The following is a 14,159-nucleotide window of genomic DNA, read 5'->3' as shown; positions in this document are numbered from 1 at the left end:
CTCATGATCAAAGCTATAACCGCACTGTTCTACCTCCTCCGTGACAAAAGGATATTCTGTCCCATCTTTCAAACCACACAAACAACAGCAAAAAACGTAAGCTAGATACAGTTAAAAAAAACGTAAACAAAATGAATCCTCAACAAACCATGTTATCACTTATAACAGATTCGCAATATTAGAATCTACAGACGATTCTATGGACGTAATTAAAATATTAACAAACCAACATATGCAAAAAATCCTCCTCTCCCACCCAATCTTCATTGATGATGTTATCGACATTCAAACAATGATAAAGTCTATCGAGAAAGATATTAGGTCATCCCATAAGTTCGTGCCGACTTTTGTGTATACATTTCATATGTCGATTTATAAATATACGGCTATAAGGGACCAATGCACTTGAGCTTAGCTGATCGAGAACAGGCTAGAGCAGATTTTCGTGGGTATAAGATCGTAATATAGTGAACACAGTGACTTCTAACAGTAAAAAATCATGAGTGAAATGCGTATCCATTTTCGACATCTCATGTTATTTGAATTTTGGAAAGGAAGTTCTGCAACAATTGACACGAAAAACATATGTGCTGTTTACGGAGAAAATGCGCTTTCATCTCGCACCTGTAGGAAGTGGTTCCAACATTTTAGAGCTAGGAATTAATAATTAACTAATATTTTATATCCTATTCATGCAAACATATTTTGCTTGCATTTCATTTTCAGATGCCGTCAACTTCTGATGTGAAATGGAAGAAGAAGAAGAAGAAGTGGAAAACTAAGAGGAAAAAATATACATTGCTAGTACGAAGAAGGTAATATATGTACGTACTTTACTCTGCTCAACGAGACGAGTTGGTAAAGGTTGCTGCAACAGTCACATTTTGTTTACTTTTACTGATTCATTTCGTTGAACGCGGTATAGAAACAGTTTCATATCCTTTTTGCCTCACTGCCATGTATAGGCAAATTGATAATTAATGACGTTGTAAATAATAATTATTTATTTAAATAAAAGATAGAAGTATTTACGGATTTCCAATCTTTTATATAAATAAATAATTAAAAACGTTATGAATGTTATAAATATCAGTAACTAATTTACGATATCAAATTTCCTATACCCAGTTCAATGCAGTATCTTTGTGGTAGTGAGACAAAATCCTTGATTGTGAGACTGTCTCTGCGTATAATATGTGATAATATTTATAATTTCCAGTTTGCTACGCTGATCAACCAGATGGTGCAGCGTGTTTAAACTACGAAGAAGAAGGATTGTAATGTGTTACGTCCGGTGACTCATTACGTTCGAGGCGGCCACCAGCTGTACACATAGAATTAAGCAGACCGCAATAATCTTAAGGAACTGTCATAAAACGAGGCTTTTTGATTTACCGTTAAGGTCGTCAATTGGCATAAAACATCTTCGAGTCAAGAGGTTCCTTATGGTTATTGCTCCATCAGGTAAAAATTGGTGAAACGTGGATTTTCCCATGTTTCCCAGGATTCCACCCGCAAGCGACAAGTGGTGGGGTGACACCACCGAGCAAGAGTTTTCCTTAGCGACAACATCGTCACCGAACTTCATTCGATCTCCGCCTAGAGTTCAGTCAACATCTCTAGACTGTATCTACAACTACAGATCAGTCAACACATCTGTACTGAATCTACGACTACAGGTCAGCCGACAGCTCTGCACGGGGTTCACTACTTTAACTCAGTCAACATATATTAATTAACATATATGTCGGGTTTACATTAAAATTAGGGTTAGGGTTAGAGGCGTGAAACGAATCTTCGTTTGGATTACACATTGTTGTTATGCAATAGAGAAGACATTGACTAGTGCAAATATGATTATCAGTACAACTGTGGATATTCTAGAATTGACAAGTAACCGCGGTGATTAGACACTAATGACAATGATCTTAGGTTCGATAACGAATCCGCGGTCAACGGGATGATAGATGTACGTGCTCACAAAATCTAAGTCTGACTCTTTGTTAATAAAACGCATAATATTCATAATAATATCCGACGCGACTCGGATAAAGAAGTTGGTGGAAAGCGAAGAGATGGAAGATAGAAAGCCATCTCAGTTTTACCAACACTTAAAAAGACTCTCCAGCCCCTCCACGCCCGATGATTTTATCCTCACGCTGTGGAGGAACCGATTACCCGCCCGCATCAGGCGTATCCTCGCCGCAGTCGACGACTCGGACCCGGGAAGGTTATTGCGGCAAGCGGATCTGATCGCTGAAGAATTCAAAGAAGATTATCAGCGCACCGCCCGATTAACAGCAGTAATGGACCCACCAGCGCAAAACGCTGGAACGTACGAACCGATGGCCGCCGCAATCAATGTGTTGAGCGAGCGAATGCCACAGATGCAGGCACAGATAAACGCGTTGAGCATTACTAATCATTGTCGACCACGACCACGATCACACTCGCGTTCGCGATACTACCGACGTTCGCGCTCCCGAGATCCGCCGCGGCAAGACGGTCTTTGTTTCTACCATGCAACGTTTGGAGAACGCGCGAGAAGCTGTCGTTTCCCATGCACGTGGAAGTCGGGAAACGAGACCAGCCGTCTGTAGACGCGGCAGACGACGACGGCCTGAGATCCCGTCGCATCTCCGTTACGGACAAGGGAACGAAGATCTCTTTCCTCGTAGACACCGGCGCCGACATCAGCGTATACCCCCGCAGTAAAATACATAGACACGTCAAGAAAAACGCGTACGAACTGTTCGCGGCCAACGGGACGCGCATCGCAACGTATGGTACCACTGCGATTTGCCTTAACCTGTCCCTAAGACGAGCCTTTAAATGGAACTTCGTGATTGCTGACGTTCAAACGCCTATCATAGGCGTAGATTTTTTGAGCCATTTTGGGTTGCTCGTGGACCCGCGAAATAAACGACTCCTCGACACGACAACCCAATTATCATCAAGGGGATATGCTGCCACGACTGAAGAAATATCCATTAAAACCGTAATCGGCGAATCGGTCTACCATCGACTTTTGGCGGAGTTTCCGGATCTAACTCGTCCACCGGTCTTCGGACGAGAGAAAATCCGACACAGTGTGGTACACCACATTGAAATCACACCCGGGCCACCCGTTTACAGTAAACCCCGACGTCTCGCACCGGATCGACTCAAACAGGTCAAGCCGGATTTTGCAACAATGATTGAGCAAAGAGTGATGCGACCATTGAAGAGTCCATGGGCATCACCCCTGCACGTCGTCCCAAAGAGGGACGGAAGTCTACGACCATGCGGCGACTACCGTGCGTTGAACGCTCGCGCCATACCCGACAGGTACTCCCCACCGCATATTGAAGATTTCGCGCAACATCTACGGTAAGCGAATCTACTCAAAGATCGACCTTGTCCGCGCTTACCATCAAATTCCGATCGCGCCCGAAGACGTTAAGAAAACCGCGATCACGACACCTTTCGGACTTTTCGAAGCAGCCAACATGATGTTTGGGCTTCGAAACGCCGCGCAAACGTGTCAAAGATTCGTCGACGAAATTACCCGCGGTCTAGACTTTGTGTTCGCATACATAGACGATTTCTTAATCGCCTCCGAAACCGAAGAACAACATCGCGAACACCTACGAATTTGTTTGAACGTTTAAACGATTATGGCGTAGTCATCAACCCCGTAAAGTGCGAATTCGGTGTGAACGAAATCACATTCTTGGGACACATCGTAAACGCCGACGGGATAAAGCCGCTAGCCGAACGCGTTGACGCCATTGTTGAAGTACCGCTCCCCGAGACCGTTAAAGCACCAGGCAGGTACCTCGGCATGATTAATTTCTACCGACGCTTCATACCGGGGGCCGCAAAAATTCTTCAACCCCTAAACGACCTATTAAAAGGAGGAAAAAAGGGCAACGCGCCCATCAAATGGTCAGCGCAATCCGAAGCTAGCTTCCGCGAGTCGAAACGCGCCCTCACTAACGCCACGATGTTAGCGCATCCGATACCTGGCGCACCTGTTAGCCTCGCGGTCGACGCATCCGACTATGAAATAGGAGCGGTCCTCCAGCAACGCATCAACGACTCTTGGCAGCCGTTAGGTTTCCTTACCAAACCGTTGAACTCCGCGCAGCGGAAGTACAGCGCGTACGATCGCGAACTACTCGCTATGTACACTGCGGTCAAGCGATTTCGACACGCCATAGAAGGGAGAAATTTCGTAATTTTCACCAACCATAAACCCCTTACATATGCGTTCAACCAAGATCCTGATAAATGTTTGCCGCGACAGTTCCGACAACTAGATTACATCGGACAATTCACCACCGACATAAGATACATCAAGGGGTTAGATAATAATGTAGCCGACGCTCTGTCACGCATCGAAACGATAGGAAAGTCTGTGGACCATCGAGCTCTCGCCGCCGCGCAAGAAACCGACGACGAACTAAGCAACATTGTCAACTCCGGTACATCTGCGTTACGGTTAAAGAAAATACGTTTCCCCGATCACGACGTAGAAATATATTGCGACGTATCAGGTGACTTTGTACGACCGTACGTACCGAAATCTTTGCGGCGCGACGTATTTAATTCGCTCCATGGACTTTCCCATCCAGGGATACGTGCCACTCAAAACCTGGTGACGACGCGTTTCGTCTGGCCGTCCATAAACAAGGACTCCCGAAATTGGACACGACAATGTATTCCGTGTCAACAATGTAAAGTCACCAGGCACGTATCCTCACCCGTCGGAACATTCGGAGAATTAGCAGGCCGTTTCGAACACATACACTTAGATATTATCGTGATGCCATATTCACAAGGCTACCGATATTGTCTAACGTGTATCGACCGTTTTTCGCGTTGGCCCGAAGCCATTCTTATCGCCGACATGGAGGCGGCAACCGTCGCCTGCCCTCCTTTCCACGTGGATATCTCGTTTCGGCGTCCCTTTAAAAGTAACGACCGATCAAGGACGCCAGTTCGAATCGAACCTATTTAACGAATTATGCCGGTTGCTTGGCATCAGGCATTTGCGCACGACGGCCTATCATCCCGCGTCCAACGGGATGGTAGAGCGCCTGCACCGACAACTAAAGGCAGCAATCAAATGCCACGATACGAGCAACTGGGTAGAAATCTTGCCAATAGTTCTATTAGGCATACGAACAGCTATTAAAGAGGACCTGAACGCGACGGCAGCCGAAATGGTTTATGGCACCGCCATACGATTGCCGGCAGAATTCCTTTTACTGATTAAGCAACAGGCCAACTCGGAATACGCAAGTCGCCTAAAAGACCGAATAGAAAAGATCAGACATAGTCCGATTACGCGACACGGCGAAAAGAGAACCTTCGTGTTCCGTGATCTCGAAACATCGCCTTACGTATTTTTGCGCCACGACGCCATCGGAGACCCCTTACAACCACCCTACGACGGACCGTATGAGGTTGTAGAGCGAGGAAAGAAGACCTTTACGATTAAAATAAACAACAAAAACGTAATAGTGTCCATAGACCGATTGAAACCCGCACTTTTACTTGACGATAACATTGAACACCATAGCACCGAAAAGCGTAATGTAACAACACCGCCTGGTGTCCGAAACGAACAAAGCGAAGGGGACTCAAGAGTTCATCACACTACAGGCGCAGACAGGAAAGTTCGCTTTCCCGACCGTTTCCAGGCAGGCCTTAGATAAGCTAACATTTAGATCTACCTGCGACATAGATATAAGAAAAAACGTTATCACTGGTAAGGGGGTACTGTGGCGGCACGGGCCACGGAACTTTCCGACGGTTCCGGATACAAAGCGCTACGCCGTCATAGCGCAACACCGACGTGCCCAATGTGCCATCGATATCTTCACGCTCTTTCCGCCGAATTCTCGGAAGAGCATACACGTGCCAGCCACGGCGGCACATCTAATGAACGCACGCTAGTGGTGGATATCGATGGGCAACGAATTGAAGAATTCGTTCGATCCGGAACAAAAGGACGAGCAGTCTGTCTTGAGCCGTTAAATAATAAAGTCCTCAGTGTCATTCCGTAACAAACGCGTCGATTGAACTTTCGACGTCAATTGTTAGTTGTTAACCGTTAATAGTTATTTGTTGATCGTATCTGTTAATTGTTATTTGTTGTCTCTTCTGTTAAATTCTGTTTTTAATAAACTATTGTTCGTTAAACATCTGAGTATTCCTAACACACCTATCACGACATACCACCTCACATTCAAGAATATGCCCTTAAAAGGATTTTTCAAAATTTCAATTATTTCATGTGTTACAGCCATTTTTGTGACACGGCATCTGCTCCGGTCTGACCGGAACAAATGAATAGTAGACGGTAGACGTTGTCCGAGTAAACTTGTCTCAAAACTTTAAACGCGTTTTTCTCGAAACTACTTTTTTCGAATTGGCGTGCACGATATCTCAAGTTCTAATGAACCGATTTATTTTAAATTTGGTCTGAATATTCCTTGTATACTCCTCTATCGTCCGGACCACGCTCAGCTCAAAATCTTTAATATTACTATTTTTTAAACGCTCGAAATTGTCAAAAAAACGTGCGAAATAAGAGATTTTTTTTCAAACGGCCGTCATTTTGTGAAAAAATGTTGTATTGACTTTTCCAACGCTCAGAGGATAGCGGCATCCATACTAATTAAGAATCCGTTCGCATTTTTTATTTCAGATGACCAGAAGAGTTGATATCATGCACGCCACGACACCCCATTTTTTTGGCAGCACCTACTTTGGCAGCTCATAACTTTTTAAATATTGAGCTTTTTCCAGTGAATTTTTTAAGTAAACTCGAAATATCAATAAACAAATGCTAAAAAGAAGGATAGCAAAAATATTTTTTGTTTCGCTTGTACAGAGCTTCAAAAATCGCCCGAAATTCATGCCTCTAGACCAGAATACCCCCTTAAGTGCTTTGATAATGCTAAGCGAATCTAATTTGCGAGTATGATACAAGTACATGAATTTCGTGAAGGCATCGAGCAAAACAATGACATATTCTTTCGAATCATTTTTACCGCTTAGCTTGCCCGTTATATCTATATAAACCGTATGCCAAGGTATGCTGGTCTTAGGTATAGGATGTAATTCAGCTTGTATTACACCTGAACTTGCCTTCGAAGCTTTACAAGCATGACAGTTCTCTACGAATTTACGAACATATTTCGCCATTCCTTCGAACCAGTAATACTCGTACAGCTTCTCAAGCGTTTTATCCCAACCTAAGTGCATAATTGACTGATGCACATGGTTGATAACGGACCATCTAAAGCCTCTCGGAACAATGGGCAAGCAGAGAGTTCTGCCTCTTCTCTGTAATTTACGATAAAGAGTACCGGATCGTAGTTCGTACGTATTCGCGATGTCGTCCGCGAGCTCATCGTTTTGCAATTGTGTTAGCGATTTCTGTAATTTGGGAATCGCGACGTTGCTCCGCCAACAGCCAATCTTCGGAGATTTCGGTCAGATTGATTCCTTCCTCTGTAACTTTGCTGATCGTACGGTGATCCAAGCTTACGGGGTTTCGCGAATAGAGATCTACGTGGGCCTTTCGTTTACCTTCTCGATACATAATGTCAAAAGTAAATGTTTGTAGGTAAGCCCACCATCTGTGAACCCTGTCATTTAAGTTTTTATTTTTTTTTTTATTTATTTAGTTGTTTACATTCACAATTTGTCCGATTTGGACATTTGGTAGAATTTTTTGGCTGTTTGATTATCATGTGGGTGGCTACCCCCAACGGGGTACCATCTTCGTGTATGTTAGGTTATATCCTTTGTGAGATCTGTTGGGTGTTTCCTTTTTAGTCTTCTTTCTATGCTTGATGTGTTGATCGTTTCCGCTGCCAGCCGGTTCGGGTGCGTTGCTATTCTTTCTCTGTACCTCTGCTAATCTCCTCCTTGACCGTTGGTATTCCCAGGTCTTTCCGAATGTCCTCGTTTCTAACCTACCATGGGGCGTTTACTATTGTTCTAAGAATTTTACCTTGCATTGTCTCCATTTTGGTTATATGGCTCATTGCTACTGTTCCCCATAGTGGTATTCCGTACGTCCAGATTGGTTTTATGATCATTTTGAATATTTTTAATTTATTTTCTATACTTAGTTTGGATTTTCGACTTGTTAGCCAATGCACTTGTCTCCTTGCCGTCTGTATTTTGTCTGTTGTTGATTTGATATGCTGTTTCCATGTGAGTTGTGTATCTATGTGGAGTAATAGGTATTTGACTTGCCTTGTTTGTATTATGTGCGTGCTGTTAAGGAAGATGTTTGGTGGTATCTGTTTTCGCAGTGTGAATGTAATATGGTTGCATTTACTGCGGTTTGCTTTAATTTGTTTAACTTGTAGCCACTTTTCTATTTTTGTGACATGTTCTTGTAGTAATGTGACTGCTGTTACAGGGTTAGTGTGCCTGACTAGTACCGCTGTGTCGTCCGCGAATGTCAGTATTTTGCTATTGGTAGTTGTTGGTATGTTGGCCGTGTATAGTGTGTATAGCATTGGTCCTAGGACGCTTCCTTGCGGAACCCCTGCCTTGATGTCTTTAACTCCAGAGTATGTGTCTTTAATTTTTACTACAAAGGTTCTGCTGCTTAGGTAAGATTTTAATAAGTAATATATTTGTTCCGGGAATTGTTTCCTGATTGTTTGTAGTAGGCATTCGTGGTTTATTTTGTCGAATGCCTTCTCTATGTCCATAAAGAGGGCTGTACAATATTATTTCTTTTTTATTCCTAGTAAAATTTCTTTGACGAGCTCTATCATGAAGTGTTCGTTTCTGAATCCAAATTAGTGATCTGGTATTAATCCTTCTTTCTCTATTGTCGATTTTAGGCAATCGTATATTAATTTTTCTAGTATTTTGGATAATACGGGAAGTAGTGAAATTGGTCTGTAGGATGCTGTTTGGTGTGGGTCTTTGCCTGGCTTAGGTAGCATTTTGATCTGTGCTAGTTTCCATAGTTTGGGATAGTATTGGATTCTTAATATTGCATTGTAAATTATTGTGATTAGTCGTACCGCCTTTGGAGGAAGGTTTTTTAGGATTTTACCATTGATTAGGTCGATTCCTGGTGCTTTATTGTTTTTTGTTTTCTCGATTATGTTTCTAATTTCTTGTGCTGTTGTTTTAGGTATGATGTAGTGTTTGTCAGTTGAGGTACTAGTGGTTACTGCATCCTCGTCAGTATGACAATTGAGGTTGCTGTTATTGATATTATGTGGTGTAAATGTGTTGCTTAGGTGGTTGGCAAATTCTTCCGCTTGTTCTTCATTGCTTCTTGCCTATGTGTTATCTGCTTTTCTGATTGCTGGGACAAGCTTTATTGGCTTCTTTATTTTTTTTATTACTTTCCATAGGGAGTAGTTGGTGTTCTCGTGTGCGGACAGTGACTCTATGAACTTTGTTAACTCATTGTTGTTGTGTTCTTTTATTTTGTTTTTTATTTCCTTTGCAAGTTTATTTAGGTATTTTTTGTTTTCTTTTGATCTATGTTTTTGCCATTTTGCTTTCGCTTTTCTTTTTTTTCTAATTTTTTCGAGGATGTCTGGCGGAATTATTTTTGTTTGTCTATTTGTTGATTCAGGTATGGTGGTTGCCCGTGCTGCTTCCTGAATAGTTTCTGTAAGTGTTGTTACTGCTTGTTCGATGTGTTCAGATGTTTTCAATGGGATGTTGCAGTTGATTTTGCTCTCGTTTATTTCTTTAAATGTTTGTCAATTGGTGGTTTTATTGCATAGTGTTTCTGAATTGTTATGAAGTATTGGTTTGTTTCTATATGTAATTATTATGGGTGTATGGTCGGAGCTAAGCTCGAGGCTGGGTGCTATATTTAGTTTATTTGCGTTTAGTCCCTTTGTAACTGCAAATTCAAGTAGGTCAGGTATTTTGCTCAGGTCTGTCGGCCAGTATGTCGGTCTTCCTGTGGATAATATATTGAGGTTATTGTTTCTAATGTATTTTTCCAAGGTTCTACCTCGAGGTGTAGTGATTCTTGATCCCCATATTATGTGCTTTGAATTGTAGTCTCCCGCTGCGATATACTTGTCACCTAAATGTTGAAAGTACTCTTCCCATTTTTGTGATGTAATTTTGTGTCGCGGTGGTACATATACTGCTGACAACTGAAAATGGTTGCTGCTAGTTTGTACTGTAACGGTGGTTGCTTGTATATGTTCCTTACTGACCTGGCTGTGTAAGTGGTGTTTAATGTCATTTCTTATTACCACTGCGGTCCCTTCGTGTGCTTTTCCTAAGGGATGCTTGGTATTATATATGGTGTAGTACGGTATTTTTATGTAACTTTTTGTAGTGAAGTGTGTTTCTGATACGAGTAGTATGTCGATATTATTGTTGTACAGGAATGTTTTAGTTTCTAGGGCCCTTTGTTATAGGCCGATAGAGTTCCAGGCTGCTATTTTAAGCGTGTCCATTTTTATTTCTTATTTTTTGCCCAACACGTTTGTAAGTAGTTGTAGCATAACTGTTATTTGTTCCGTTTGCTGTCTGAGGACTGCGTTTTGTTCGCTTATCATTTTTGTAAGTATTTCAGTGCTTTTGATGGATTGTTTTAGTAGTTCTTTGATTTCTGTAGCGTCTTCGGTGTTGTTGCTTTGATTCTGATTGTTTGCGGGCGTTGCTTGTCTAATGTTTTGGGTCACTTGCGCTTAGCTTCGGTTTCCTTGGGGATCTGTGTTTTTGTTTATAGCTTTTATTTCATTTTGTGCCTTCAATGTTGCTCCGTTATCCGTTCTACCTTGTTGTGGTTGATAGTTATCGACTGATCTATTGCGAAGTGGTGGAAATTGGAAGTGGTAAACTATTTAGTTTACGTTGTAGTTGTTTCCTGATTTCACATCCTTTATAGCTGGCTGGATGGTTTCCATTACAGTTGTAACATTTTACTTCGTTTATTTTCACTATGTAGGGACAGTGTGTTGTTAGATGATTTTTTGCACATTTAACACATGCCGGGCTTCTGTTACAATAATTTTTAGTGTGTCCGTATTGTTGACACCGCATGCATTGTGGTATATTTTCTTTGTGGCGTGGCGGTTCCACTGTTACTATCGTATTTAGAATACGTTTGATTTCGTAGATTTCCTTGTTGTTGGTGCTAGGTTCCAGCTCTATTATGAATAAAGGTAGTGGTTGCTTCGTATCGTATCTTTCCATGTTGTTTATTGCTCTTGTTTGGTGGCCAATTTTTGCTAATTCGTCACTTAGTTTTTTTGTGTTAGTTTTTGGATGTAGTTCTCTTATAACTACTTTGCAGCTCCTTTCCGTTTTGAGCTGGTACGTGTGGTATATAGCATTTTTTTCTTTTAATTCTTTTATCACTTTCCTATAACTTTCTGAGGTGTTTGTTTGTATTTTTACTTGTTCTAGTTTTGTTTGTTTTATTATGTAGTTTTCCTTCCCAACTATATCGTTTAGTCGATCAATAAGCGGGTCTATTATCTGGGCCTCGACAAATATTGGTGGTGGTTTTGTAGTGTGCGTTGATTTAGTTGTGTTTTTGGTTGCTGGGTCGTCGTCTTTTTCTTCCGTAAGTGAGCTGAAGGAGTTTTTTAGTGGTAATTCTTGCAGCCATCGCTGCTTTTCTGTATCTGGATTTCCTGTTATTTTTCGTTTCTTGTTATAACTCGCCACCTTCTAGCTTTCATCCTGTTGGATTATTTCTTTATTGGTTTCCATATCAACTTCGTTTGTAACTGAGCATTCCTGTTTTTGGTTTATTGGTTGGCTTGGTTTTGATATGTTTGTTGTTTTATTTATGTAGTATTGTTCGTCTTTGTTAATTATTTTTATTGGTGAGATGTGCTTTTGCATTTTGGTTTTGTTTATAGTCTTCTTAGTAGAAGACACGGGTTTCCACCATTTAGCTATGGGCGTTGCCATTCGTAACTTTCTCTTCCCCACTTGCCGCACTTTTTCTGAAGCACTGTTTTACACGTCCGTTTAGCTCGGCTGCTCGGGCAGAACTGTCATTTAAGTGTTCCTTATTACTAGGTGCCTTCAAGGAATTACAATCGGTAACAACAAGAAATTCTCGTCCATGTAAATAGTGACGGAAATGTTTAACAGCGTTTAACGACTGCTAACGTCTCTAGTTCATATGAATAATACCTAGATTCCGCAGGGCTAGTTCTTTTACTATAATATTCTACCACTCTGTTTTTACCGTCAACCTTTTGCATTAAAATAACCCCATATCCACCCGAACTGGCGTCAGTATGTAAGTCTATCGGATAATTAGGGTCAAATATCATTAACACCGGCTCATCGGTCAGAATAGAAATTACCTTTCTCCTTGTCCTTTCGTGTTTATCCGTCCAATTTATGTTCTTGTTACCGGAAGTGAGTGTATACAAAGGTTTCATTACTTGTGAGAATTTAGGAACGAATTTTCGGAAATAAGAAGCTAGACCGATGAACTGCCGAAGCTGTGTAACGGTCGTCGGTGCGGGTAAAGAGCTTAAGGCGTGTATTTTACCCGGATTGGAGCGAACTTCTCCGTTACGAATTACATATCTCAAATAGAGTACCGAGGTCGTTAGAAAAGAACATTTTGAAAAGTTGAAAGAGAATCCGGCTTTTACAAGGGTATCTAATACGATGTTCAATCTTTCTAGGGCTTGATCTACCGAGTCAGCAATAATTAAGACGTCATCCAAGTAAACAACGACGTATGAATAAGCGAGGTCGCCTAAGGCTTTGAAAATGGCTCTCTGGAAAACGGCTGGTGCATTTTTCAAACCAAACGGTATCGTTACGTATTCGTATTGACCGTCGGGGGTGATATATGTATATTCAGTCGAGTTAGAGTGAATGGGAATCTGATGAAATCCGCTGGCCATGTCCAAACTAATGAAGTATCTCGCACTCTGCAATCTCGCAATTTGATCAGCAATAAGGGGTAAAGGATACCGATCCGCGACCGTGTTTTTATTGAGCGCCCGGAAACCCATACACAATCTGTCTGATCCGTCCTTCTTCTTTACGAGTAACATGGGGCTCGCGAACGGCGAATTACTAGGTCTTACAATTTTGCCCTAATCAGTTCACTTATTCGCTCGCACACTATTTTCCGCTCTTCCTCGCTAAGTCTGTAAGGGCTTCTTTGTACGGTGACGTTAGGGTCAATTAATCGAATTTCTAACTGGCCCGTACTTACACGAGTCCGCGGGAAACCCGTAATAAATGACTCTTTGAATTTTTTGAGAACAGAAATCAATCGATCTTTGTCGTTGCCAACTACATCAGTGTCGACCTCGTTAATGTTGACCGCATCTTCCGCGACTTTGCCACAGGCGTTAACCATTTTTTGTCTTGCAAATATCGACGCTATTCCGTGTAATATTCACGTCAAAACCTTGGCTCAAGATTTCACGACCAATCATGATATCGTATTTTAAGTAGTTATCAGCAAGGACATGAAAAGTTATCTCCAATGTAAAACCGTTAATACATACAGTGGACAAGATCTGAGATGTACTGTTAACACAAGTATTCCCTATGCCTCGCATTACTACTACATCAGTCGTTCGTTAGCCAGAAAATTTCGAGGCTATAGATTCTTTAATTAATGAACATTCGGCTCCGGAATCGAAACAAAATGGGAACAACTCACCCAGATGACTTAAACTACCAGCTGGAGACTCCACCACGCAGGAGTCGACTCGACGTTTGTTCTTGGAGCCGGGTTTTCTGTTCTGCAGTAGCGGACAATCAGGTGCGATATGGCCCTCCGCACGACACTTGAAGCAAACCACCTTGGACGATGCGGCTGGATCGGCGCCTGCGACTTCGGGGTTAAAGCGTGGTAACGAAAATTTTCCGGGTTTCACACTCGGTTCAAGCTCCCTCGGTTTTTGCGCTAGCGTCTGAATTAACTCGCGCATAAAGGCCATCTGCTCTTGTATCACTTTAAGCGGTTCTGATCCCGCTTCTGATGTCGGGTTATGGTTGGAATTTTGGGCGCGTAACAACTCTTCACATAAATTAACCATCGTTTTACACAGCCGGGATTATATCTACACGTATACACAAGTCTACTACAAAGATTAACAAATAATAAGTCTAGTGAATAATAAGCTTAACAAATAATAAAGTTAGTGGATAATAAGTTG

At 41.9% G+C, this 14,159-nt stretch overlaps 1 protein-coding gene across 1 annotated transcript; it reads left to right on the top strand.

The window, feature by feature from the left end:
• The first annotated feature begins 5,069 nt into the window (after positions 1–5,069).
• LOC138179092 (uncharacterized) lies at positions 5,070–5,702 on the top strand. Its single transcript, XM_069111531.1, has one exon. The coding sequence runs from the start codon at positions 5,070–5,072 to the stop codon at positions 5,700–5,702; it is 633 nt and encodes a 210-aa protein (XP_068967632.1).
• The last annotated feature ends 8,457 nt before the right edge of the window (positions 5,703–14,159 follow it).

This window comes from Bombus flavifrons, chromosome 4 (genome assembly GCF_040668555.2).
Source record: "Bombus flavifrons isolate JBK064 chromosome 4, iyBomFlav1_principal, whole genome shotgun sequence".
NCBI lineage: Eukaryota > Metazoa > Arthropoda > Insecta > Hymenoptera > Apidae > Bombus > Bombus flavifrons.
The sequence above is the reverse complement of the archived record's forward strand: the minus strand, read 5'-3'. Positions and strand labels throughout refer to the sequence as shown.